Source organism: Biomphalaria glabrata, chromosome 1 (assembly GCF_947242115.1).
Source record: "Biomphalaria glabrata chromosome 1, xgBioGlab47.1, whole genome shotgun sequence".
Taxonomy (NCBI): Eukaryota; Metazoa; Mollusca; class Gastropoda; family Planorbidae; genus Biomphalaria; species Biomphalaria glabrata.
The window spans coordinates 84,319,417-84,347,162 of record NC_074711.1 but is presented as its reverse complement, the minus strand read 5'-3'; the positions used below and the strand labels follow the sequence as shown (position 1 = coordinate 84,347,162).

The following is a 27,746-nucleotide window of genomic DNA, read 5'->3' as shown; positions in this document are numbered from 1 at the left end:
AAAAACAACAACAATAAGTATATTAATTACTGTCGATTATCTACATTACTTGATACCGAGAAGGGAATATAATTCTTCCCTGTTTTGAGATATGACTAAATATTTGGGGTTTTGCTATTTTAGATACCTGCAAACGTTAGTTTTCCTACACCCATACTCGGATCAAGTTGAAACTATTACCAATTATTTATTGTACCTAACAGAACATGTATCAAATAAAAAAAAATATTCACTTATTTATTGATAATTAATTATGTTGTTTCATATTTAAAAAGTTGTAAATGTGGAGTTCTTCCCCCTGTTAAAACAAAGTATTTTCCATATTTTGCTTCCTATTTCTTTCGTCTCACACCGTAAATCTATATCTACACTTATTAAATTTGTTACAGTGGTCAAGGACGCACATATATCTATACACTTTCCCCCGCCCAACCAAGCTCATTTCTTTTTCTGCCAAGTTAGCATATTTTTTAGTCAGAAAAAGAAAACTAAAAAGGTTAAGTTGTCGTCTATTGTCGTTCAATTGTTGTGAGCCAAATACTCTTTAAAATCTTTTTTTTTTCTTTCTGAAAGACTTCCATTTTGAAGGTTTAAATTTGACACCTCAATAATCTCCAACTCCTTCAGTTAATGGGTCTCAGACGTCTCCGGAGACTAGGTGATGACGTCATTCAAATTTGTTGAAAATAAAAAATAAAAAAAAACGCCTGAACATCTTTGGTGGTGTTAAGTTATTAGCAGCTGGACACGTGGGCGCGGAACATTGAACGAGACATGTCACTCACCAGTATGCACAGAATGTTAGGACTGTAGATTATCCACTCGTAGTAGCCAGCATGACTGACCCAGCAACTGGAAGGTTGAAAAAAAATGTATTAAAAAATGGAAAGTTAGCGCAAAATTTAATTATAGTTATTCCGTTGAGGACGCATTTCTTTGTGATTAGTTTTTTTAGGAATAGTTTATATTTGAACATACGGTGGCAAGACAGTTTAGGTTTATGTTTTGATTGTGTATAAACAGTCTTACATACTTAACATACAAACAGCGAACGCTGGTATGGACTTTGCCCGATACCTACACTGGGCAGCAAACAGCGAACGCTGGTATGGACTTTGCCCGATACCTACACTGGGCAGCAAACAGCGAACGCTGGTATGGACTTTGCCCGATACCTACACTGGGCAGGGCACTTGCTCCGTATGTGGGGACGAAGGTACAACAAAGGCAGTCCTTTTTGGTGAGCTGAAAGGTGGTTGGCGTAGCAGAGGTGCCCCACGGAATCGTTTTCATGATCAGCTTAGGCGCTAACCTGCTTTGAAGATCACTTACAAAGGCCCTGGATACACATTTAAGACCAAAAGAAAATCCGCTGCCGAGGAGAGACGCAGTCGGCGAAAGGAAAATCTAAATCGACCACAGCGGAGAATATTTCGCTGGTTATGGCAAATATCTAGGCCGCAGATCAGTGATAAATTGCATTCCTCATTACTCTTCGAAATCGAACAAAAGCAGCCTTGTTATTATATTTTGGTTTTGTAAGTTAAAGGTTAGGTTGAAAGTTATGGTTTATGTGCGATTGCGAAAGATTTATGCTTGACTGTATAAAACATTTGGCTCAACAACACTGACATTAATAATAATAATAATAATAGAAAAAAAAAACACCGACTGCTTATTTTTTTTTAAAGTTCTCCTTTCAGACCTTGTTGTCTATAGGGCAGATGATGCAAAGGTCATCTGTTTCTTTGGCCTACGGTTAATGAGGGTGTCATGTGGCCAGCACAACGACCGACCCGCCTTTACTTTTGACAACTAATTTCCGGTAGCCATTTAGAGCTGAGTGGAATCAGAGGTTCCCAAAAATCACGAAATTAAAAATCCCAGTCTTCACCAGGATTCGAACCCTGGACCGCCAGTTCGGGAGCCAAACTCTTTACCGCTCAGCCACCGTGCCTCCATATTTTGTCTTCTAAAAACCCATTCACTTTGGGTGGTGTTATAGAGCCTCCGCACACGAGTAGGAGTTACAGACTTAAAAAATAAATAACATTAATATAACATTAGTATAACATTAGTATAACATTAAAGTCTAGTGACTACACTTACCCTTGATTGGAAGATAAGAATCGAACCAAAGCATAAATACCCGTTGGAAGTAGAGGAAACACTGAAATAACAAAGAAGTGGACGTTTATTTTAAAATAATTTAATTCATTTTATTTTATAAACATCATTTTTTTAGGTTTTTACCGTACGGCTAAAAAAAAAAAGTTCCAAGTTCAATATTTATATTCTGAACTTGTTTGATTTTGGTGGATGTTAAAACACTTCATTTCATTACGTCATTTCCTCTTGTTCTTTCGACAATGAAGTGACCTTTGCTCTTGGTCATTTTTTTTTCAAGTGACCACTCGTTTCCATGAATGTCAATGACCATTGGGCAATCAGCCATTGCAAGACCTCATTACTCTCCCGGTACGTGGCGTCCCCCATATGAGACGGGTCAAACCTAGTTAAGAGACAAGTGATCTATTTCTTTGTCTTCTTTCACGTTTTCTGTTCCACTTGGCTCTCCATCTCTGTTCTCTAAACTGACCCCAACAAGTATAAAGGAGAGCCTATGCAATTTATACATCCACTTGGCGTTGATTGTGTAGCGTCCGAGATGTGGTCCAGGTCTGGCTTCTTAAAATTTTAAAACCGTTAAAGGAGGCTAACACGACTTTGTGACCAGTATCATCAAGTGTATTGTATAATCAGCACAACGACCTCCTTTTTATAAAGCTTATATCCACTTACTGCGTCTGTCTGTCTGTCTGTCTGTCACAAATTTCGTACTCGTTATTTCTCCCACTTTCCAGTCTCGGGTCAAGTTGAAACTTTGCGACAATCATTCATTGTCGTAGACGTAGACAATACACGAATAAATGAAAATCAATCTATTAGTTTATTAATTTGAGATAATATTTTTTTTAAATAGAGAAAAATGGAAATATATCTTGAAGTATTGAAAGAGATATCCTTGATTGTGCGATTCTTTACCTAGGATGATTTTTTCAAAAAGTATTTTTTTAGTTTACTAGTTTTTTTTTCTTCTTAGAGAAAAAATAAAAGGGAGGGCCATTCTAAGATAAGTTTATATCGTAGTGACCGGTAGATATTGGTCAAGCCTGGGCCTATGGTATGATCTATGTTAAAAAAAGTCATAGACTTTAACGGAACAAATGCAGTTGGTCTTTGTGTTTAGTACATAATGCAATGATCTTTATTATTTTTTTGAACAAATGCTTTAAATGATCTATAGGTTATAATGTCAGGATTGAGAAATTGAATAGAAAGCTACACACTTGTTATCTCTTGATAACCTACACAGTTTTGAAATAGCTTTATCGATTTCGAGTTAAACATATTAGCATTGTGAAAATGTACTTACGAGATCATTACAGACTGTTCTTACCGAATGGCCAAGTCTAGTAAGTTTAAAGATGTTTCTATCACAAATTACATAGTCAAGCTGTTTAAAGTTGTTTAGAAAAGATAAATATGTTTATCATGACGCAGATGAGTAGGTTAAAGATATTTAGGTCACCCATGAATTGTGGAGTAGTTTAAAGATGTTTAGATCACCTATGACCTGGTGGATTAGTTTATACATGGTTAGATCATAACTTGGGGGATTAGTTTAAAGATGTTTAGATCATCCATAAATTGAGGAATTACTTTAAGGATGTTTAGATTATCCATATATTGATGGATTAGTTTATAGATGATTAGATTATCCATAACTTGATGGATTAGTTTATAGATGTTTAGATTATCCATAACTTAATGGATTAGTTTAAAGATGTTTAGATCTTCCATAACTTGTTGGATTACTTTAAAGATATTGAGAGATCACAGCTATTTGAGTGGTCTCTTAATCGTATCATGGTTCTGAGATAGACACTTATACTCCCGTCGCGATGGTCTCAAGTTTGAACATCAGCTAGCCTCCATATTCTTAGGACTCGTTAGAGCTGCGGTGCTAAGTGCTAAGTGCTATGTCTGTTTGGAGTAACACCGTTTTCTTTTCTCTTCGCCGAAGGACTAACTAACATAACAAACAACTTACGATGCACTTTTAGATACATATTATCTTCAGCAACCCACACAGTCAACATCAACAAGATCACGCTGAGACAGACGCAATTACGACAATGTCTGGAGACATTTTCTTTGTAATTGTAAAAACAAAAAATACATTCTCTGTAATTGTAATAGCTGTAATCGTCGATGTATATATTTACTTTATATTTAATGTTGTTTTTTCAACTTTTGATTAATATTTTACTTTATTTATACACATAGAAATTTTCTGTCGTGCTTTAAGATTCCGAACTGGGAGACGCCCCGGTGTAGGCAGCTATAGTATCCAATCTTTATAGAGCCCTAGATGTAAAAACTGAATAGATTCTTTATAGGCTTCACTTATGAAGTATTATATTCAACAACCCGTTTTAAGCATACGAAGGTGCCTTTACCAATAACTCATTAAGAAATGTATGAATACCTCCTATAGATGCTTTTTCTTTCCTAGACCAGTGTTTCCCAAACCTTTTTCCTTAACGGAAAACTTTGCACATTCTGAGAATTTAGCGGAAAACTTTGCACATTCTGAGAATTTAGCGGAAAACTTTGCACATTCTGAGAATTTAGCGGAAAACTTTGCACATTCTGAGAATTTAGCGGAAAACTTTGCACATTCTGAGAATTTAGCGGAAAACTTTGCACATTCTGAGAATTTAGCGGAAAACTTTGCACATTCTGAGAATTTAGAGGAACACTTTGCACATTCTGAGAATTTAGAGGAAAACTTTGCACATTCTGAAAATTTAGCGGAACACTTTGCACATTCTGAGAATTTAGCGGAAAACTTTGTACATTCTGAGAATTTAGAGGAACACTTTGCACATTCTGAGAATTTAGCGGAACTCTTTGATTATTTTTTTTTAGAGAGATTAATTCACGTGGTGGCCTACTAGACCAGTGTTTCCCAAACCTTTTTCCTTAACGGAAAACTTTGCACATTCTGAGAATTTAGAGGAACACTTTGCACATTCTGAGAATTTAGCGGAAAACTTTGCACATTCTGAGAATTTAGCGGAAAACTTTGCACATTCTGAGAATTTAGCGGAAAACTTTGCACATTCTGAGAATTTAGCGGAAAACTTTGCACATTCTGAGAATTTAGCGGAAAACTTTGCACATTCTGAGAATTTAGCGGAAAACTTTGCACATTCTGAGAATTTAGAGGAACACTTTGCACATTCTGAGAATTTAGAGGAAAACTTTGCACATTCTGAAAATTTAGCGGAACACTTTGCACATTCTGAGAATTTAGCGGAAAACTTTGTACATTCTGAGAATTTAGAGGAACACTTTGCACATTCTGAGAATTTAGCGGAACTCTTTGATTATTTTTTTTTAGAGAGATTAATTCACGTGGTGGCCTACTAGACCAGTGTTTCCCAAACCTTTTTCCTTAACGGAAAACTTTGCACATTCTGAGAATTTAGAGGAACACTTTGCACATTCTGAGAATTTAGCGGAAAACTTTGCACATTCTGAGAATTTAGCGGAAAACTTTGCACATTCTGAGAATTTAGCGGAAAACTTTGCACATTCTGAGAATTTAGCGGAAAACTTTGCACATTCTGAGAATTTAGCGGAAAACTTTGCACATTCTGAGAATTTAGAGGAACACTTTGCACATTCTGAGAATTTAGAGGAAAACTTTGCACATTCTGAGAATTTAGCGGAACACTTTGCACATTCTGAGAATTTAGCGGAAAACTTTGCACATTCTGAAAATTTAGAGGAAAACTTTGCACATTCTGAGAATTTAGAGGAACACTTTGCACATTCTGAGAATTTAGTGGAACTCTTTGATTATTTTTTTTTTAGAGAGATTAATTCACGTGGTGGCCTACTAGTTAATTATTTCAGTAGTTCAAGGATGACCTATTCAGGCCTCTTGGAACACTTGGGTTCCCGCGGAACACAGATTGGGAAACGCTGTATAAGAGTATGGAACTGGTTGTCTGGATCAGCCCAGAACATTAATAACTTAGTCGAGACTTTTATAAACGTCTCTAATTAACAATGAACCACTGGACACGAATATGAAGTGATTCTCTCTTTTAAAGACTAGCTTTAGGCTCCAGCTTGCTTTGACTGACATAGAAGAAAGCAACTTGGCAGCAGGTGGCTTCAGAACGAGACAGCTAGAGACTTCGTTACAAAGACCGCGGGATAAACGTTTGAGAAACGTTTGGGAAATCTGCAGCATAGGACACACGAAGACAGCGGAAATAGAACCTAAACCGACCACCGATAGGCAACGGTTATATTTGCGCTGGGTGTGGCAAAATATGTAGGTCAAAGATAAGATTTCGCACTGGAAATCATGCCATTCTTATACTACTTTTTTTTTTAATTCATTTAATTTAATTTATAAGATAAGATGAAGGAATGTTTTAGGTAGTAACGGCGAAAACTGAAAAAAAAACAAAAACATTGACATCTTTGTCCTAAGAAGAAAACGCTGCTAACTACAGCAATAATTAATTGGTGGCAACTTTAGTGCTAATGCTGAAACGTGCTATCTATTTTTAGCACAGGTCGAAATGTCTGTCGTATAAGTGCACTATTTTTCTGACACTGTTAAATTATGGTTAACTTGCAATAATTCGCAACTTGATATGATTGTTTAAGTAGATCAAGACTTATATATTAGAATGTCTACATCTAGCACTAAAGCTTGATCTTGATCTTAGCAATTGAAGAGATAGCCATTGTTCTTTTTGTAGGACCATAACCAAGTGACTTAACTCTTTCTCTCCGTAACTATCTACCACATTCTAATGGAATCAAGGTTGGTATCGTCAGTTAGGAGATAAAGAGTTAACTTAAAGTAGGTTAGACATACGGTACAACCCCCATTACTCTGCAGCTTTATTATGCACTGTGGACACAAGTTTCGCGAGGCCCATTCGCACTTTGTCATGAGCTGGAAATGACCCGCGTGTCGTAGTTCAGGAACCAATGCGTTCCATTGACGTGAGCTTTTCTGTAAGCTTTTTACAAGCTCAAAATTTTTTTCTTGAAGTGCGAAACAGAAACTTGAAAAAAAAAAAGTCAGGAAAAATTGAGACAAATCACCGCCACTTCTAAAACATTAAAAATCAATATGAAACAGACGTTTCCAGCACGACCTGTAATTGCAGAATAAATTAAATACAGTATGTAGAGCAAAACACTTCATTTTAATTACAAATTTGCACATTTCTATAATTTATTATTGAAATTGGATATTTACAAACAGATGCGTGTGTTTGTTTTTCTTTTGAATTACTTTTGCATAGTGAATCGTCTATGTGGAAGGTTCTCTGGTCCAATCTCCTTAGTGGACATGTGGGGGGAGGGAGTATCCAGGAGAAGGCTTCCGTGCTGCCCACTCAGCAAGCACAATTCAGCTCGTGTCGGGATTCGAACTGGACCTCTCTGGATAACTAGCCAAGCGGCTTTGACACCAGGCCCCACGTTGTAGGCGTGTGGGGTTTGGACAAAGGAACGCTCTAATGAAAAGAAAGGATGTCAATGTTGATGTAGATGTCGATGTCAATGTTGATGTAGATGTCGATGTAGATGTTGATGTTGATGTAGATGTAGATGTTGATGTAGATGTAGATGTTGATGTAGATGTCGATGTAGATGTCGATGTAGATGTAGATGTTGATGTTGATGTAGATGTAGATGTAGATGTTGATGTAGATGTAGATGTTGATGTAGATGTAGATGTAGATGTAGATGTTGATGTTGATGTTGATGTAGATGTAGATGTTGATGTAGATGTAGATGTTGATGTCGATGTAGATGTAGATGTAGATGTTGATGTAGATGTAGATGTAGATGTTGATGTAGATGTAGATGTAGATGTAGATGTTGATGTAGAAGTTGATGTAACTATACAGCTTCTGTACAATAAGCTATTTACTTCCTGTTACAAATGTCTACTAAAAAAAAACAAGGTTCAAAAGAATTTTGTCTTTTAAATATTGAAGTCCTGAATCTACTTCCTAAATAAGTCTAACTCTCTCTCTCTCTCTCTCTCTTTCTCTTTTTCTCTCTCTCCAGAAGTGATAGAGGAACATTTTGACGTTTGACATAAATCCAATGCACTATATCACGTGATACCCGTAAGTTCCGCTGGTCGTGGGTTATATTCGGTTAATACATAAAAATTGCCTTTTCAGACCTTGCTATCTATGGGTCAGAAGATGTTAAGATCAACTGTTTCTGTGGCCAACGGTTAACTGTGTGCAGGATATCATGTGACCATCACAAAGACCAACCGCCTTTACTTTTCCCTAATTAAAGTCAGGCACCCTAAAAATCCCGAATTTCAAAATCCCAGTCTTCACCGAGATTCGAACCCAGGACCTCAGGCTTAACCACGCGGCTTCCGCGACCCCAGTATATATACATATATATATATTTACATACTTACATTTGTATATCATACATAAATATATAAATTGCGACTCGCTGATACCGAGTAAAAGTTACCTGAGACTTTCAGACTTATTATTATAAGAATTTGACACCTCCTATCCTTAATACTTCCACATCCACAATTATATTGACAAGAAGTTATCAAGATTCACTAGTAATATAGATACCCATTGTCATAGTAACAAAACTATCATTATTGTTGATGGTCTATTTTGTTGATGAGTATATATATGTTACTGGTGCATGCGAGTCCATATGACACAACAACAGAATGAATCAAGAATATACTTAATAACGCAGGCTGATAACTTCAACAATTTAATAAACAATAAAAAGGGCACAGTCCTCTGTCGTCGCTAGCCTAGCGTCGTCCTCTTAGGCGTCTTGTCCGTTATTCTTCTTGTTCATTATCCTACTCTGTTCTTACTCGTCACATTACTTAGGAAAAACCCGATTCACATCAACTTCTACGCATCTTGTGTCATTACATATTTCCTCCCCCCTTTATCAAAAAAAAAATTTTGTCAATTTTTTTTTTTTTCAGTCTAAAACACTATCCCTACTGTCATGTCTGTACAATATACATGGCCAAAATTTTGGGGAAAGACAAAACAAACATATATCTTGATCTTGATGGACATCATCATGTTTCCCATCTTCATCAGTTCCTGGTAAAATTGTCCATGTTCCTATGTCACAAAGTTCACACTGTAGTTGAATGTTGACACCAAGAAAACAATATGTACAGTTCCAATACAGTTATTGGTAAGAAAATATCCGGTATACAGTGTTCTAATCATCACTCATGTCATTGACGATGAAATAGTATAGTACAGTGTAATAGTTTCACCAACTAATAGTACTAAGTCCATCAAGACATGTATACAGTCCCCATACGACGATGCCTTTGTCGATTCCACAGACATAAAACAGTTTTTCAGAGTAAATACACATGTATATAGTCCACATACGAAGATGCCTTTGCTGACTCCATAGGCATAAAACAGAGTTTTTCAGAGTAAATACTGTTATTGGCTATATGTACGTTGATGGCTGTCTCATATCACACCAAACCCCTCCTGTCAGACAAAATGTAATATTTGTGTCAAAACAACTTTCCAAATTATTCTACCTAACTTTTTTGTTGGGTACCAATAAGTATATTTTCTCTCCACTTACCATTTCCAAACTGACCTAGCCTTTTACTAATGGATGATAATGATTATATAAAAAAAAATAATGACTGTAGATGATCATACTTACTTTAATTTACACCTTTGACTTCAATTATTGAAATTTTATAATTATCTCCCTTGATTTAATAAAATTCCCAATTTATATTTTACTGAGTTATCTTCCTTTAAAGGAAATAAAATATATATAGTCCATATATAAACAACTTATTCATACCCATTGACTAGAACATATACATATATATACATGCATAAACAAATCAAAATGAATAATCATTATTTACAACAGTTTATCTCACTGTAACTCTTGACAACATGTCAGCTACAATATTAATTTCTCCCCTAATAGCCTCCAATTGAAAATTATATTCTTGTAAAATTAGAAACCACCTGTATAATCTACCATTTTTAATACTTTTTTCTTGCATAAACTTAAGAGGCCTGTGATCAGATAACAATATGAATTTGTTTCCCAGTAAATAGCTTTCCAACTTAGTTACAACCCAAACAACAGCTAAAGCCTCCTTCTCTATGACACTGTATCTCTTCTCAGTATCAGATAATTTCCTACTTACATAAATTATTGGGTGTAATTTATCATACTGTTGCATCAAACAACCTCCTATAGCACTACCAGAAGCATCAGTAGTGACATAGAATATTTTAGAAACATCCGGTAATCTCAATATTAAATTTGTAGAAAAAATATGCTTAACTTTCTCTATAGCTTCTACACACTTTCTATTACAAGTCACTTTTCTAGGCTGTCCTTTCTTTAATAACTGGTTTAATGGATCAACTATCTCTGCTAAATTTGGTATGTATTTTCTATAATAGTTTATCATCCCTAGTATTGATTTAATCTGTTTTTGTGTTGTTGGTATTTCTATTTCTAATATCTTCTTTACATTATCTTCAATGGGACTGATAGTATTATTTTTAACTCTATGTCCTAAAAATGTGATTTCTTCTAAGCCTATCTCTACCTTTTCTGCTTGAACTGTTAGACCATTTTGTTTAATTAACTCAAAAATCTCCCTAATTCCTTTTAAATGTTCTTTCCAATCCTCATGAAAAATGCATATATCATCTAAGTAACAGATTACATTTTTTCTATGGCCTATAACCGACATCATCATCCTATTAAAGGTAGCTGGAGCATTTATAAGCCCAAAGCTCATAAAGTTCCATTGGAATATTCCATAAGGAGTGATAAATGCAGTATAAGGTTTAGCTCTATTGGTTAAAGGAATTTGCCAATATCCTTTTGTCAGATCCAATTTTGTAAATACTTTAGCATTGGACAATTTGTGTAATATGTCATCAATGTTAGGCATAGGGTAAGGATCAAATTCAGTTATCTTATTTAACTGTCTATAATCTATGCATAACCTTATATCCCCATTCTTTTTCTTTGCTATAACTATTGGTGAAGCATAAGCTGAATTGGATGGTTCTATTATTCCTAGTTTTAATAAGTTGTCTATTTCATCTTTAACTTTTCCCTGTAAGTGTAATGGAATCCTATAAGGCTTCATGAAAATAGGTTTGTCACTAGTTAACTTTATGTCATGCTTTATGATATTTGTTTTTCCTGGCAAACTGGAAAAAATTTCTTTAAAATCATTGATTACATTTATTATGTCTTTTGTTTTTTCTGGAGATAAATTTTCTAAATTCAGTTTTTCCCATGTTTGATTATCTTTAGTTTCTAGTATAGGAATATTTTTAATATCATTTTCATTAGTTTCCTCATTGATTAAAACAATTAAACATTCATCTACTTGATTTTCATTTTCCACAGTTTCTGTATCTAACTTTTGAGTTTGATTTTCATTGTTTACTTCTGTATCCAAATTTTGAAATTGATTTTCATTTCTCTCATTGTATAACTTCAAATTATTTATATGATATGTTTTTATTTTTCCATTCATATTAATCTTATAGTTTACTTCACTTGTTTTATTTGTAACAACAAATGGACCCTTCCACTGTTTTCCTAATTTGTTTTTTAAGTCAATTACCAAAAGTAATACCTTGTCTCCTACCTCCAATGTTCTTAATTTTCTTTTTTCATTTAAGTTCTCATGTACTGTTTCTTTATATTTCATGTTATTCTCAAAAGCTTCCGCCCATATTTGTTTTAAATCTAAAGCTGTTTCATTGTCATTTTCCTTTTCTATTTTATTTAAGATCAAACTTTCTTTAAAAATTTGTATTTCATCCCTAGGTTTCCTTCCATGTACTAACTCATATGGTGAAAATTGAGTTGCCTCATGAATATTATTTCTAATAGAAAATAGAACAAAATTAATATATTGATCCCAGTTTTTCTGATTATTTTCTACAATTTTAGCTAAGGATCTTTTTATAACACCGTTAAGGCGTTCACAAAGCCCGTTGGCTTCCGGGTGGAATGGCGATGATTTAATGTGTTCTATACCATATTTTAATATCCATCTTTTAAATAACTCAGATGTAAACATAGAAGCATTGTCTGATAGTAATGTTTTTGGTATCCCATGTCTGACTATGAACTTTTGATCTAAAGCATTAATAATATTTTCTGTGTCTATATTGGATAATACCACTGCTTCAGGATATCTACTGAACATGTCTACTATTGTCAATATGTACTTATTATTATGTTCTGTTTTAGTTAAAGGTCCTATGATGTCTATTGCTATTTTTTTAAATGGTTTATTTGGTTCATCCATTGACTGTAATGGAGCTTTACCTAATTTACCCTTAAGTCCCCTTCTTTGACACATATCACATGATCTTATGTATTTTGATATGGTTCCTTTCATTTTAGGCCAAAATACTTGAGTTGCTAAATTTCTAAAACATTTCTTTATACCTCTATGTCCACTTAAATTACTGTCATGTGACAAAATCATGACATCCTTCCAATACTTTTGTGGTAAGACTAATTGTTTTATTTCTCTATCATTTATTTTTGTTTTCCTAAATAGTATTCCTTCTTCTATGACATATTTCTCCATTGGGTTATTATTTCTCCTGTCACTAATTCTGTCATATGTTTTCCCAATGATGTTATCTTGTTTTTGTTCTTGAGCCAATTTGTTTATTCCTTTCAATTTTTCTGTTTTCATTTCTTCAGTTCCATCTTTCTGTTTTTCTGCTTGCGTTTCGTCTTGTTTTTGACCTTGTATTTCAACTTCTTTCTCTTTATCTTCTTCACCATTAACTATTTCATCATTCATATCAATAAGTTCCTGAGTTTCTTGTTTTGGCTTGTTCTTAGATCTGGTTATTACCATATTACTAATGTAATTATCTGTTTCAGTATTCCTATTCTGCTGTAACCTTTCATATTTCTTTTCCCATGCTTCAATTTCCTGTCTTGAACATTCCTTCAAACCTGTTAGGTTTCCAATTAACATATCATGTCTCATGTTAGGCATGGCTACTCCCTCACAATGGCCAGTGTAAAAAGGTGTCTCAATAAACACTTTAAATACTTTAAATTCCTTTATACTGCCATCTGCCAACTCCACTTTCCTTGTATATCCCCTATAATATTGCGCCTCAATGAGATCAGCCCGAACCACGAGTGTGTTACAGCCACTATCTCGGATTGCCTTTATTGGAACATTGTTAATAAAAGCTGGGTAGAAAGCAAAATTGTTTTTATTTTCCCTAACAAAAAACACTCTGTCAGAATCTCTATTTTTATATTCCCTGCTTTTACTCCTATTGTATGTGTTATTATTGTAATTGTTGTTGTAATTGCTGTACCTATTCCTACTGTCTGCTCTGTAATTATTTCTACTATCTGTCCTATTGTAATTATGTGTACTACTTGATCTATTATAATTATTCCTACTGTTTGACCTGTTTTGTGTTCCCCTGCATCTCATAGCCATATGTCCTTTTTTCCCACATCTATAACATGTAACATCCCTGTTGTTTGACCTATCTCTACTATTGCTATATCTAAAATGTTGGCTATCCCTACTTCTATTTCTACTTCTTTCATTGTTTTCCTGTGTATATCCCACTAGATCAATATTCTTTTTATCTTTACATGAAAAAAGGTTGTTGGGATAGGCATTTTTATATGTTCTTATTATCTCAGTAACATCATCCAAAACTTTGGGATTCCTTTCTTTGATAAATGATTGTAATTGAGGGTCACACTTGGCTACAAAATTATCAAGTAATATAAAATTTTTTAATCCCTCAAAGGTACTGTCAATCTTCTCAAATCCCAGCCATTTATTAAAATAGTCTTTTTCCAAATTTATAGTGGTTTGTGGTTCTATCTGATTGGAAGGTGTGTTTTCAAAATATTTTTTTCTGAATGTGCTGGCATTGTGTCCATATGCATTCAGCAATTCCTTTTTTAAAACTTGGTAGCTATTTTGTACGGTATGATTATGGTTTTGACAAATTGTAAGAGCTTGCCCTTGTACAAAGTCTAACAAAATTTGAGACCACTCTTCCTCCCTTATATTACAATTAACCATTTTAATTTCATATCTCTTTAGGTAATCTGAAATGCAATCTCTAGCCTCCTGAAAGGGTTGTAGTTTTTTCCTCAACCAATGGTTGTTATCACTTGAAATATTAGTGTTGTTTGTGTGATTATTACTATTATTGGTTTCAATGTGATTGTCTGGGGCATTGGTAGTATTAGTATTAGATCTATCATTAGTATTATTGCTATTAACTTTTTGTTTATTTTGTTTAGCTTCAATTCTCAATTTCTCAAGATCATATTGTAATTTCCTATCTGCTTCTTCTTTTATTAATTGTGCTTCCCTATCTTTTTCTTTCTCCCTTATCTGATCAATTCTATCTCTCTCTATTGTCACCATTTGCTGTACATAGCTAGTTAGGTCCTTCCCTTTAAGTTCTAATTGTTTAGCCTCAGCAATAATTTGCTGGCGAAAAGTCTCCATATAATCAAAGTTTGGAGCTGTTGCCATTATGCTTATTTTATTTTAAACAATGTCTCAATATAGTTTTGATATGGCCTCCCTATTGGCCTAAATATCACAATTTAGTTTTCACAAAAACTCACTTTCAAATACTTCTTGTAATATATATATATTTATATATTTAAATACCTTTGCTCAATGTTATATCAAGAAATATTACCTCAGTGGACTTACTCACAGCCACAATACTTGAATACAACTCAAAATTTTATATCACCTTAATTCAGTGGACTTACTTTAGACCACATAAACAAATATCAATACCTCAATACTTAATTCAATAGACTTACTTCTTGCCAATAAATACCCCTAGGACTATTCTAGTCACTAGTCTAGATTCAATACAACTTCAATACAACTTCAAATAGATAAATCAATATTATACCTCCAACAGTAAATCACAATCCAGTGATACTGACAAAAAATTTTATTCTGACCAATTAGACTGTGTTTAAACACATCTATAAAATAATGTCAACCGATTAATCGGGACAAAAGATCTATTTATAAATAATTACTCCTTAGACTCAGTTGTCCTCAGGATAAAATAGATCTAAGGCTCTCATAGGTATAACAATTTAGTTAATACCTGGAAACAATCTAGAATTTATAATCTAGATTAAACGTGGCTTACCTTATCTACTTAAGATAAAATTACTAATATATAATAAGAATAGTGTAAAATAAACGTAATAAGACACAAAAAAAATAAATCTATTCTAATGAGATGAGACTTTTTAGAGGAAGTATACACTGAAAGAGACAAATAAAGATGACTTCACTTGACTTCTAAAAAAAAATAAAATGTACGTGGATACGAACAAAACAAGACAATCTAAACAATCATCGAGACTTTATTAAATGGAGCAGGTCCACTTTCTAATGTGTCCTATAATGACGCCCTTATCAGGCAACCTGCTCTTAACAAAGATCTACTGTCCCTAATAGACTTAATTTAATAATAATGGAGAGAAAAAATAAACTTATCTTTAGTTAGATCCCCTTTGTTCAGTCCACGGAGCTACAACGGTCAGTTCCACACAAGTTCCCCACTGTCTTAGTCTTAGGCAAGGCAAGGTGTGCTCCCACAATGGCTACTCGACAGGCAGTACTGAGTTAGGCCAATCTCTCCTGTTGCTGCCACAGTATGGTACGGTTCTCAGATAAAGTCCTCTGGTAGGGTTCCAAGGTTCCGGTTCCACTTGATGATCTGTTGGTGCTGGCTTCTGTCTTCAGGTCAGGAACATAAGTCAATACTGAGACAAGCTGGTGGTGCTGTCTCAAGAGAGGTAAAAAAAATGACTAAGTCCAACTCTCTCTTTTGATGAATATAAATTAGTCAACTTTACAAGTTGAATAGATGGTCACGCAGTGTGGTAGTAGGGTATACCATCACTCGTGTGTAGATTAGATTGTAAGCTCAGCAACACTGCAACAGTCAATTAATAGCTTGAAAAACAAACCTGACAAGGTGACTCGATCCAACGGTCAGCTTGTAGATACTAGATATGTAGACTCAGATGACTTTCCGTACTCCCAATAAACAGATAAACCTGACAAAATGAGGTATCTTCACTCTTGAGGTATATAGGTAGAGGTATACTGACGACGGACTGCCCTAAATCACTTCAACGGACGAAATAGTTCTGGATTCAGACACAATAGATATAGATCTAGTCAATATAGATCCAAGTTCAATCTAAAAATATCCAACATGGCTGACAAAGCTAGACGCTGGTAACGGTTTCGAATTTTCTCTAATAGAAAGTCTAGATCCACTGGAACAAAGATGCCAAAATCCAGCTGCAGTCCAGATAATTAGCACAGACGTAGGGTAGATCTAGTAGAAATAAACGAATGTTAATCCAGTACTTCTCCAGTGTACTTCGCCAAGTGTAGAATTGTAGATAGATATATCCAGAACATGAAGTTAACTAGATTGTAGATCAAAATGACGCCCTGGCCGTCGTGGGTCGCCACATCTGTTGATGGTCTATTTTGTTGATGAGTATATATATGTTACTGGTGCATGCGAGTCCATATGACACAACAACAGAATGAATCAAGAATATACTTAATAACGCAGGCTGATAACTTCAACAATTTAATAAACAATAAAAAGGGCACAGTCCTCTGTCGTCGCTAGCCTAGCGTCGTCCTCTTAGGCGTCTTGTCCGTTATTCTTCTTGTTCATTATCCTACTCTGTTCTTACTCGTCACATTACTTAGGAAAAACCCGATTCACATCAACTTCTACGCATCTTGTGTCATTACATTATACACTGTCCTTGTTGGATCAGATTTCACTTTAGAAATGTGTAATGGACTCCCTGTAATTTCAAACCACAGCATTGATTTTATGTCTAATTGGGTTCGTGTTCTCACGTAGCTGCAATGAGGTGAACTAGAATGGACGTATTAGGTTATTGTCATACCCTGGACTAACAAACGACATACATACACGAAAGATTTTAGAGATTTGAACGTCGCCAAAATATATCTTTACAGTATTAATCAAATATATATCTAGTGGTAGAGCGCTTGGATTCTGAACGAGGGGTCATGTGTTCGAATCCCGATGAAGAATGAGAGTTTGAACTTCGTGAATTCTAGTGCAACTATGAGTCCAAACACCTGATACCTGACATACGCTGGGGGAGGTAAAGGCAGTAAGTCGTTGTGCTGGCCACATGGCACTCTCGTTGACCCTCGTCGGCTATAAAAGAAGATGAGCTTCACGTCTGCCCACACCGATCGCTTGGTGTGAAAGCGCTGGTTGTGAGTGTGTGTGTGTGTGTGTTCCGTGTGTAAATGTTGTCCATATTGCATCTATATTGTTATTGTTACAGTAGTTACGCTGAGGTGGTCAAATTGTAGTCAAACTGAATCTCATTCATGATTGGACAAATAAAACAATATCTTATCTTACATTTCTGAATGAAAATATTGTAATAATAACTCAAGAAAATATAAAGAAACTAGAACAGACGCGAAAAATAGAGCCGCGATATGCATATATAGTGAATATTCACTCTTAACTAGTTACACCATTACTAAAATCGCTAAATTTAGAGACACTTCAGGACAGGAGACTATAAAGTATAAAGAAAGTAGAACAGGGCGCGAAAAATAGAGCCGCAAGATGCATAACTAATGAATATTCACTCGTAACTAGAGTTACACCATTACTAAAATCGCTAAACTTAGAGACACTTCAGAACAGAAGACTATAAAGTATAAAGAAAGTAGAACAGTCGCGAAAAATAGAGCCGCGAGATGCATAACTAATGAATATTCACTCTTAACTAGTTACACCATTACTAAAATCGCTGAACTTAGAGACACTTCAGGACAGGAGACTATAAAGTAAAGTCGCATTAATGTCTAAAACACTAAACCGTAAGTTACAAATACAAAATCTCAGTTTGTTAAACTTCTCAGACTAAAATAAAAGGCACATTTATTATTCAATGTGTTAGAACAATTTTCTCATTCTTTCCAAGTGCTTTTACAGCATGGATATGGGTTGCCTGAATCAGCCAGTAAAACTAATGACTTAGTGACTTAATAGAAGGCTTAAGTTTCTAATTAAGATGCACAGCTATGACTCAGTTAAACTCATTAAATTCGCTGATGATACTGCCATAGTCGGTCTTATTTCAGGAGACGAAACTCAGTATCGAAGCTCGATAGAAGAGCTTAAAAACTGGTGCACCGACAACTTTCTAGAACTGAATGTAACAAAAACTAAAGAACTTATAATAGATTTAAGAAAGAAAAAACAAACTATACGTGAACTGCAAATAAACACAACATCTATAGAACAAGTAAAGGCATATAAATATCTAGGCGTTATCATCAACAACAAGCTTTCATGGGAAGACCACCTTGGAACTCTGACAAAGAAAACAGCACAGCGACTCTTTTTTCTATACAAACTCAACAGTTTTAAATTAAACAACAAGATCCTTGAGACATTTTACGGCGCGACTGTACAAAATCTGCTAACATACGAAATAAGTTGTTGGCAAGGCAACGCCTCATCTAAACTGTTGCAACGTCTAGAAAACATCATTAAAAAAGCATCAAAAATTACACTCACAACATTACCACATTTAAAGGAACTTTTTGAACAAACGTGCCTAAGAAAAATCGAAAAAATTTTGGAAGACAACGGCCACCCGCTCCATCAGAACTACGCCAGGTCGTCGCGAAGTGGGCGACTGCTGTCAATCAAAACAAGAACGGAGCGGTACAAAAACTCGTTCGTACCTCACTCGGTCAGACTCTATCACCGCCACTCATTGATCAGGGAACATGAAATGCACCAAGATACCTGTGTGTAGTCGCTGAATGAACTCTTTATGTTGTCTGTTGTATTTATGTGTATTTTTCTGTTGTGTTGTCTTTATATGAGAAACGAGTCCTTGTAATCACAACAAATTTCCGTATGGATCAATAAAGCAGTCTTAGTCTTAGTCTTAGTTTTAGTTCGATATATTGATAGACGTAGTCTCCATCATTTAAAGAAAAAAAAAACTAATGAAGCTAAGTTTAAGTTAACTCTTTCTCTCCTAAATGACGATGCCAACGTTGATTTGATCTCATTAAATTAAATTAATGTTTCATTTTATAAACTCCATTTTGTGTTATATAAAAAGAGCACCCCCCCTCCTTTTGATTTCTAGACCAAAATAAAACATTTTCTGATAACAAACGGCAAAGCTCTTGAAGCTTAATTATAACAGGGGAGGGAAATAGTAATGAGCACAATGAAGACTTCCGTCGAAACGTGAACAAGTAATTACGGAGAGAAAGAGTTAATCCTAGTAATGAAACAATGGATACAGAGTTTGAGGAAGAATGTAGGTCCACTTACCCCAGCCTATAAAGTAGTAGCTTGATATAGTCTTTGGTGTCTGGAACGCCTGGCTGATGAGGCGGTGCAGATGGAAGCCCTCCAGTGACATCCAGGCAATGTTACAGGTCCACGAGACCCGTGACATCATATACAGGACACGGCAACCGATCTTGGGATGAGATGGTAACCATATCATTATTTTAATGTAACTTAATTTGTATGACACGCAAACTCGTGTTCCTTTATTGCAAAGCTTATTTCAACTCACTTTGTCTGTCTGTCTGTCTGGTCAAAAGTTTGTACGCGTTGTTTCTCAGACACCCAATCTCGGATCAAGCTGAAATTTTGTACAATTATTTCTTTTACCTGACAAAACAAAAATCAATAGAAACCAATTATGTTTAATTATTATTTAATTAATTATGTTGTTAGCTATCTCGAACAAGGGAAAGAAATTTTACTTGACTAAAGTTGTGTTATAAGCTGAATAATTTTCCTTATAGGTCACCGCTCTTAATTGATTTAAGCAATTTATAACTATATTATATACTAATTTTATAATCTTTTCTTGTCACAAGTACCTCACTAGCGGAGTGGGCCCAGGGAAGCATAATCGAAGAGTTACAATTCATGTCGCTCCACACACCTTTTTTTTTTGTAAATGCTTTTAAAAACCAATTACAATAATCAACCTAGATATACCTTTCTTTCTCCCCCTCCCCAAACCCTTTTCCCAAATGGGCCCAGATAAGTGATATCATATTGAGAAACATTAAAGCATGAAATAGCGCTAAAAACAATTGGTAAAACTGTTTCTAATCGCACAGATGTATTGTTGTTGGTCTAGAACTATTACTAACTTAATTAAATGACTGATCCAACTACACTTCGTATAAGCTTTTTTTAAAAAAATATTTAATAAATTTAGAAAGTTCCTTTAGAAATGAAGATTATTTTGTTTCTAGTCCAACCCTCCTCCTGAACAGCAGGGGATAGGAGAGAGCAGGATTCGAACTCTGGACGATCATGGCACTGGCGGATCCAGGGGGGGGGCAGTAGGGGCGATCGCCCCCCCCCCCACTCGGCCGACCACCCCCCCCCCCCCGAAGTATAGAATTCACACAATTTGTATACGAATTCATTACTTATGTTAATAATATATACTAATTATTTATATTTCAACCTTTTTTTAGATTATTTCGCCCCCCCCTCTAGTATGTTGGCCGATTTGGTGGTGTCAATCCCGCCCCCCCCCCCCATAAACTTTCGAGTGGGGGGGGGGGCGGTCAAATTTCTTTGTAGAAATCACAGCTTGCTAACAGAATCAATTAAATATTTATGTGATTAAAACTTGTTATTGATATTTTAACCGATCTTTGTATTATGTCGTTCCCTGTTCCTAAACCTTTTGAGAGGGGGGGCGGTCCTACTTTAATGTAGAAATCATAATTTGTGAACAAAATTAGTTGAATTAATATTTAGATTTACTGGTATCTTGGCCGTTTCGGTGAGGTGGGGGGGGAAGTGCATGTACTGCCCTCCACACTCTAGCCCTCTGAGTGGGGGGGGGGCGGTCCTATTTTTATGGAGAATCATAGTTTGTGGACAAAATTAGTTGAATATCAATATAGTATAAACTACGTATTGATTATTATTATTATAGCTTTTATATAGCGCTACTTTCATGCTTATAGCATGCTCAGAGCGCTTTTGGTCCAATCTCATTTGTGGACCGGTGGGGGGAGGGGGTATCTAGGAGTTGGTTTTCCGTGCTGCCTTTAGGCGCTCAGTAAACACAACTCTGCCCGAGTCGGGTGTCGAACCTCGAGCCCCCTTCTAGGTAGCCAAGCCAAGCCAAGTTCAAGCGCACTTGGCCTCTCGACCACGCTTCCCACAATTGATATGTGAACCCATTGTATATTATGTCGTACCACACTCTAATCTCAAATTTTATCATTAGTAAATTTAAATGAAAAAGGGTTGTACCAGGTGGGAGGGGCGATTCATGCAATCGCCATTCCCCCATCGGACAAACCAATACTTTTTCTTTTTGTATTACAGTTAAGAAATTACAAAACAAAAACATCTGTCACTAATATAATTTATATATACTATAAATTAAATTCTTATATCGAGTCGCCACACCCCTATTCTTTAATGCCAAATGCAATCTTTAGCAGAAATTATTAAAGGAGCGAGGATTAATCGTTTTCCCTCTACCGCCCCTCCCATTTCCAGACAGAGTTTATGTAATTTCACATGAATTTATCATAATTATTTTAAGAAAGACTTTGCATTCAAAAAATTAGAATTCAAACGAAATTTTTCAGTATAAGAGTCACGATTGAGATGAGTTCTAAGCCCAAATCATTTTTTCTCAATCTGATATTTTTCTAGTTAAATAAATTTGGGACTATAACTCACAATTTATACTTTGATTTTATTGAATATTATTTATCGAATAATTTTTTTTCGACGGAGATCCTCAAAGCCAAAATCTTATCTTTTCAAGGAACAAATCGGATTTTTTTTCAATGTATTAAGGGCCTATAAATTCATATTAGAATATTTTTCAAGTACAACATTATTCAAAAGGTCCTTTTTTAATTGTATGAATAATGAGCTTGAGGTCAGGAGAATACCTTTCTTCTGTGAAGTATGCTAGAAAACTCTTTTGGCGGCGGGGCTTCGCCCCGAACTCCATTGATGAATAATGAGCTGTATATGTCAGGAGAATGCGTTACTGCAATGAAGAATGCAACAAAACGCTTTTGGCGGCGGGGCTTCGCCCCGAACTCCATTGATGAATAATTAGCTGTAGATGTCAGGAGAATGCGTTTCTACAATGAAGAATGCAAGAAAACGATTTTGGCGGCGGGGCTTCGCCCCGAACTCCATTGATGACTAATGAGTTGTAGATGTCAGGAGAATGCGTTTCTACAGTGAAGAATGCAAGAAAACGCTTTTGGAGACGGGGCTTCGCCCCGAACTCCATTGATGAATAATGAGCTGTAAATTTCAGGAGAATGCGTTTCTACAATGAAGAATGCAAGAAAACGCTTTTGGCGGCAGGGCTTCGCCCCGAACTCCATTGATGACTAATCTGTTGTAGATGTCAGGAGAATGCGTTACTGCAATGAATAATGCAAGAAAACACTTTTGGCGTCGGGGCTTCGCCCCGAACTCCTTTGATGAATAATGAGCTGTAAATGTCAGGAGAATACTTTTCTGCAGTGAAAAAAGCAAGAAAACGCTTTTGACGTCGGGGCGAAGCCCCGAACCCCACTTGAAAACCTTATAGCGCTGCCCCAGTTGTTTTGTTTTTCACCAAAGGTTGAGAAATGCTACTTTTGAAAAATTCTCATATATATATATATATATATATATATATATATATATATATATATATATATATATATATATATACGCACGTTTATGCATATGGTTAGGGTTTACTGGGCATTAGGGTTAGGGTTTGGAAAAAAATCGCCCCCCCCCACTCAAAAGTTCTGGATCCGCCAGTGGATCATGGCGACAGTCTGAATCGAATACGACAAGGCAGCCATCCTTGGTTGTATACTGTACGGAAAGACGCGCCAGGAAGTGTCGCCATAGAACATAACAATGTGGTGGTCTGATTTCAGGTTCTTAAATATCAAGTAAAGGAATGGAAACAATGAGTCATTAGCCAGGGTCTTTTCATATCGTGAGCAGGGCAAACTATCAGTAACAATAGATAACTGGGAAGGCCACTGTTTTTTTTTTCATTCTCTTATCAAGTCAATTATCTGGTTGAACACATTCAGGGAATGTCCACGGGGGGTTGAAGAGAAAGGGGGTCGACAGAAAAGGGGGGGGGGCTGTATTAAAGTCATCTCGTGGGTTGTGACTTGTGAGCTATTTCGACAATCTCTTTTGTCTTTCTGCAGTGCTGACGTCTTTCGGCTCCAATACATTGTCCTGACGGCCATGAAACTATGTAAACATGAATCCAAGAAATTAAGTCAACACTAATGAAGCATTCTCTTCCGATCGGAACTCCCATTTCCATAGAATCACGCTGAGAAGTCAACATAATTAAATACTTTTAACTCTTTCTCTCCTAACTGAAGATACCAGCGTTGATTCCACCAGAATGTTGTAAATAATTACGGAGAGAAAGAGTTAAAGTACACATCAGTATCAATGCGATTACTACAGTTCACCGGAATTTCAACGAATGAGAATGCGGTTTGCAACGTGGCTTCTTGTGAAATAAAATCATAATTAAACCCCAAAGACTTAAAAGAAGTCTATGGTTACGTAGGACCCTTAAAAAAAGACAAAGAATGTAAAGCGACGTGTGCATCCAAGTATTAAGACTCACAATGTGTTGATGCATGATGGCTACTTCACGTGGATTCTCCAGCCTGTCCTTGAAGATGAGGTGATCCCAGGTCAGCCACACACAGTTGGTCAAGGTGAAGGACACAAAGAGGTTTAAATGGATGTGGATCCTGTGCTGTTTCCGAAGCTGCCTTGAGAAGGGAAATCATTTTATTAGATTGTTTTCGATTTCATTTTTGTTTCTTGTCAGAATTTCCAAATTTACAATTTATCATTTATGTTTTTATTTATTTTTTATTTATATATATTTATATAAATTTGTTTTTTTAATATGTTGCTGCATTTTTACTGTTTTTTTTTTTTTTTTTTTTTTTTGCATTGTGAGGACGCGCTGATCTTTAAACACTACAGAAAAAAAGTCTTGAAACAGGGTGTTGTTTTATCAAGTAGTGAAGTTTAATGTTTTAAAAAACCTTAGCCTATATAACATATAACATGCATGATATAAATTAGTAAAGTTCCCCTTTCAGACCTTGTGGTCTATAGGGCAGATGATGTAAAGGTCTTCTGTTTCTGTGGCCTACGGTTAACGAGGGGGTCAACTAATGTCAGGTACCCATTTAGAGATGGGTGGACTCAGAGGCGCCAAAAAAGATCACCAAATGAAAATCCCAGTGATCACAAGGATTCGAACCCGGGACCTTCGGTTCGGGAGTCAAGCGCTTTACCGCTCAGCCACCGCGTCTCCATGATATGCTAAAACTATAGTAGGCCTACCGTTCAATGTTGTAGATAATGGAAGGAAATGACTTTTTAAGAATAGTTTTTAAATTTTGCAAACTAGATCTAGAAAGATAAATTTAAAGGCACAATCTAAAATCCTCGGATGATTAAAATCAACAGGACTGAAATATTTAGATCTAACATCGTCCTAATTGCGACATGGAAACTAAAAGGAAATAGCTTTAAATAATAGATTTGCGTGAGTGTATAGTTTTACGATTAATAGCGTCTTGTTAATTAAAATACGCGAAATGGGATTGCATTATTTCTAACCTATGAAAACTCAAGTCTAAAGATCAATACTTTTCTGAAAAAGTGACTTCTAAGATTTATATCGCATATAACAATCTGACACGAATTTTGGCTGTGTTTCCGGTCTAGATATAATATATATATATAGGTCTGTGATTGGAGCTTATCTACTAGAACTTAAAATCTATTGTTTTTTAAAAAAAAAAAACGTTGAAAGTTCTATTTACACTCTTTTTACCGTTTCATCCTGCCTAGCTTTTTTTTCTTTTCTTATTAACCCTTTCCTCTTTTCATGACCTCTTATCTTATCTTATATAATACAGACGTTACTTCAAAAAAGAAGATGATTACGTCCTACGCGTCATGCATTTAGTCATGCATATTAACCAATGACTTAAATTCTGCCAAGTCACTGGTTTTCCTGGCTAGCTCAGGCAACCCATTCCATGCTCTAATAGCACTAGGGAAGAAGGAGTATTTGTACAAATTTGTCCTAGCATATGGGACGAGGAATGTGCCTTTATCTTTGTGTCTTTCAGAGTATTTTATTAAATTTTGTTTTTGTATTTGAAGATTATGGTTCAGTGTTTTATGTATGATTGCTACTTTACTTTTGAGCCTTCTGTCCTGAAGGCTTTCTAAATTTAGTGATTTTACTAAAGGTGTTACTCTAGTCAAATGTGAATATTCGTTTGTTATGAATCTCACTGCTCTATTTTGTGTCTGTTCCAGTTTCTTAATGTTTTCTTGAGTTGAGGGGTCCCAAGCGGAGGATGCATATTCTATTATTGGCCTAACCAAGGTTAAGTAACATTTTAGTTTTATGTTCTTATTTGATTTATAGAAATTTCTTTTAATAAATCCTAATGCTTTGTTTGATTTTTTTGTAGTTTCATCAATATGTGGATTCCATGATAGTTTTTCATTTATTATAACACCTAGGTATTTTGCGTTTTTAGTCTGTGATACTGGTTTGCCATGAATAAGATAAGTGGAATTAATTTGTTTTAGTTTTTTTGTTACTCTTAACAACTGACATTTTTCTGGGTGGAAAGACATGCTCCAATTTGATTCCCATTTCTGTAATTCATCTAATTCTCTTTGTAAAATATCTGTGTCTTGTGTTGTTTTTATTGTTCTATATATTATGCAATCGTCTGCAAATAATCTGACTTTTGTTCCTCGCCCCTTCACATAACCCTTACACTAATACTAACACTAACCTTTACACTAATACTAACCCTAACTTGTTGAATTTGTTTAAATTTTTTTTTTTTTTTTTTTTTTTTTTTTTTTTGCATTTTGAACTTGCAGTCCTCTTTCCATCGATAGCTAAAGTTCAAGTGAGGTTCAGTTTTTCTATTTTCCTCCCTTCTCTTTATCCCCCTCGTCTTCGCTTACCCCCCTCCCTGCCCATTACTTTGAACGTGCTGTTCGTCCAGTCCAGGTGATCTGTCTCCTAATCCTGTCCACCTCACAGGAAGTACGTTTTAACACTGAATAAGAGTCGTATTTAAACAATCTTCAGACCTACACAAAGCTGTATTTTTATTACAAAGCTTATAATCAACTCACTTTCAAGCTTGATTCGAGAGTGCGATGTGAGAGAAATAAAGTGTAAAAAATGTGTAGCAGACAGACAGACAGTCAGACAGACAGAATTGATAAAGTTGTAATAAGTAAAAATGTGGAATAGCTGGATACGGAACGGCGAAATCAGGTCCAATGGGAAAGCATCAACGACACCTGACATAATCCGTGCTGTTTGATCAGTACGGCGGAAACCGTGCAATGTGAAAGTGGCCTAACGCTTTTAATTTGTGTGATCTAAATTGAGATTCAGACGTACTGCCCAAAGCCAATAGCTGCTTTTATCAACAACCCTAAAGTAGTGAGGTACCCATATCAGTCAATATCAGACCATGCTATCTACAGGGCAAATGATGTAACGATTATGTTTCTATACCCAACGGTTAACTAGGGTGTCATGTGGCAGTGCAGCAGTATGTATGTGTTTACCTTTACTTTCCCAAACTGATGTCAGGTGCCCATTAAAGTCCGGTGGACTCAATGTCCTAAATATCCCGAAATTCAAAAATCACAGTTTACACCGAGATTTGATTCATGACGTCTCGGTCCGGAAGCCGATGTCATTATCACTCAGCCAACACACCTCCCTCCCCTCCCCATAACAACCTGGAAAACCTCTTTTGGACAAGAGTGAGATGCCTTGGTAAGGCTGATGTACCAATTAGATGCAGTTTACAATGCTGGTCTCAGCGGGACACTGCACATCTGTTATGCGTGTTCCGGTTCAATAATTTAGTGCCGCCTAGCAAGATCTGTTTTAATGATGATGATTGCAACTTTGATTATAATATCAAGTGTCTCGATTAGTTACTGCTCTGCTATTCTAGGGCAGGGTCTAGCGAGGTGCGGGGTCAGAGCGCGCTACAACTGCGCTGGTTCCACACTATCGTCCGAAGTTGCGGCCTTAAGTCATGGTATCTACACTCAATAGTGATATATTCTCATCACAGCATTGGCGCATTTACCATAATTCGCAAGGCTCGATACGGGGCCTTTAAATGTAGAGCATTGTATAGGGATACGTGAACGATTAGCATAAGAGGCCCCTGCCACGGCATTGGGAGGAAGTCTCAACAGACTCCTCCCATTCATTATGAACAGTTGTAATTATTCAACCATAATAGTAATTTTTACAATAATAAAACTTTTTACGCTTTACAACAAAAAAAAAGAAAACACAATCAAATACAAAACAAGCAAATGGACATATTGTTATAG

General features: G+C 35.7%; 1 protein-coding gene across 1 annotated transcript in view; it reads right to left on the bottom strand.

Annotated features, from left to right (window-relative positions):
* The window catches only part of LOC106064180 (calcitonin gene-related peptide type 1 receptor-like), a 127,172-nt gene that overhangs the window by 49,280 nt on the left and 50,146 nt on the right, over window positions 1-27,746 (bottom strand). The window contains exons 6-9 of the mRNA XM_056030854.1: window positions 23,944-24,094; window positions 19,596-19,746; window positions 2,110-2,170; window positions 786-852 (exon numbers count right to left, since the gene is read on the bottom strand). Of these exons, the coding sequence (XP_055886829.1) occupies window positions 786-852; window positions 2,110-2,170; window positions 19,596-19,746; window positions 23,944-24,094 (430 nt within the window). The remainder of the gene's footprint in view (window positions 1-785; window positions 853-2,109; window positions 2,171-19,595; window positions 19,747-23,943; window positions 24,095-27,746) is intronic.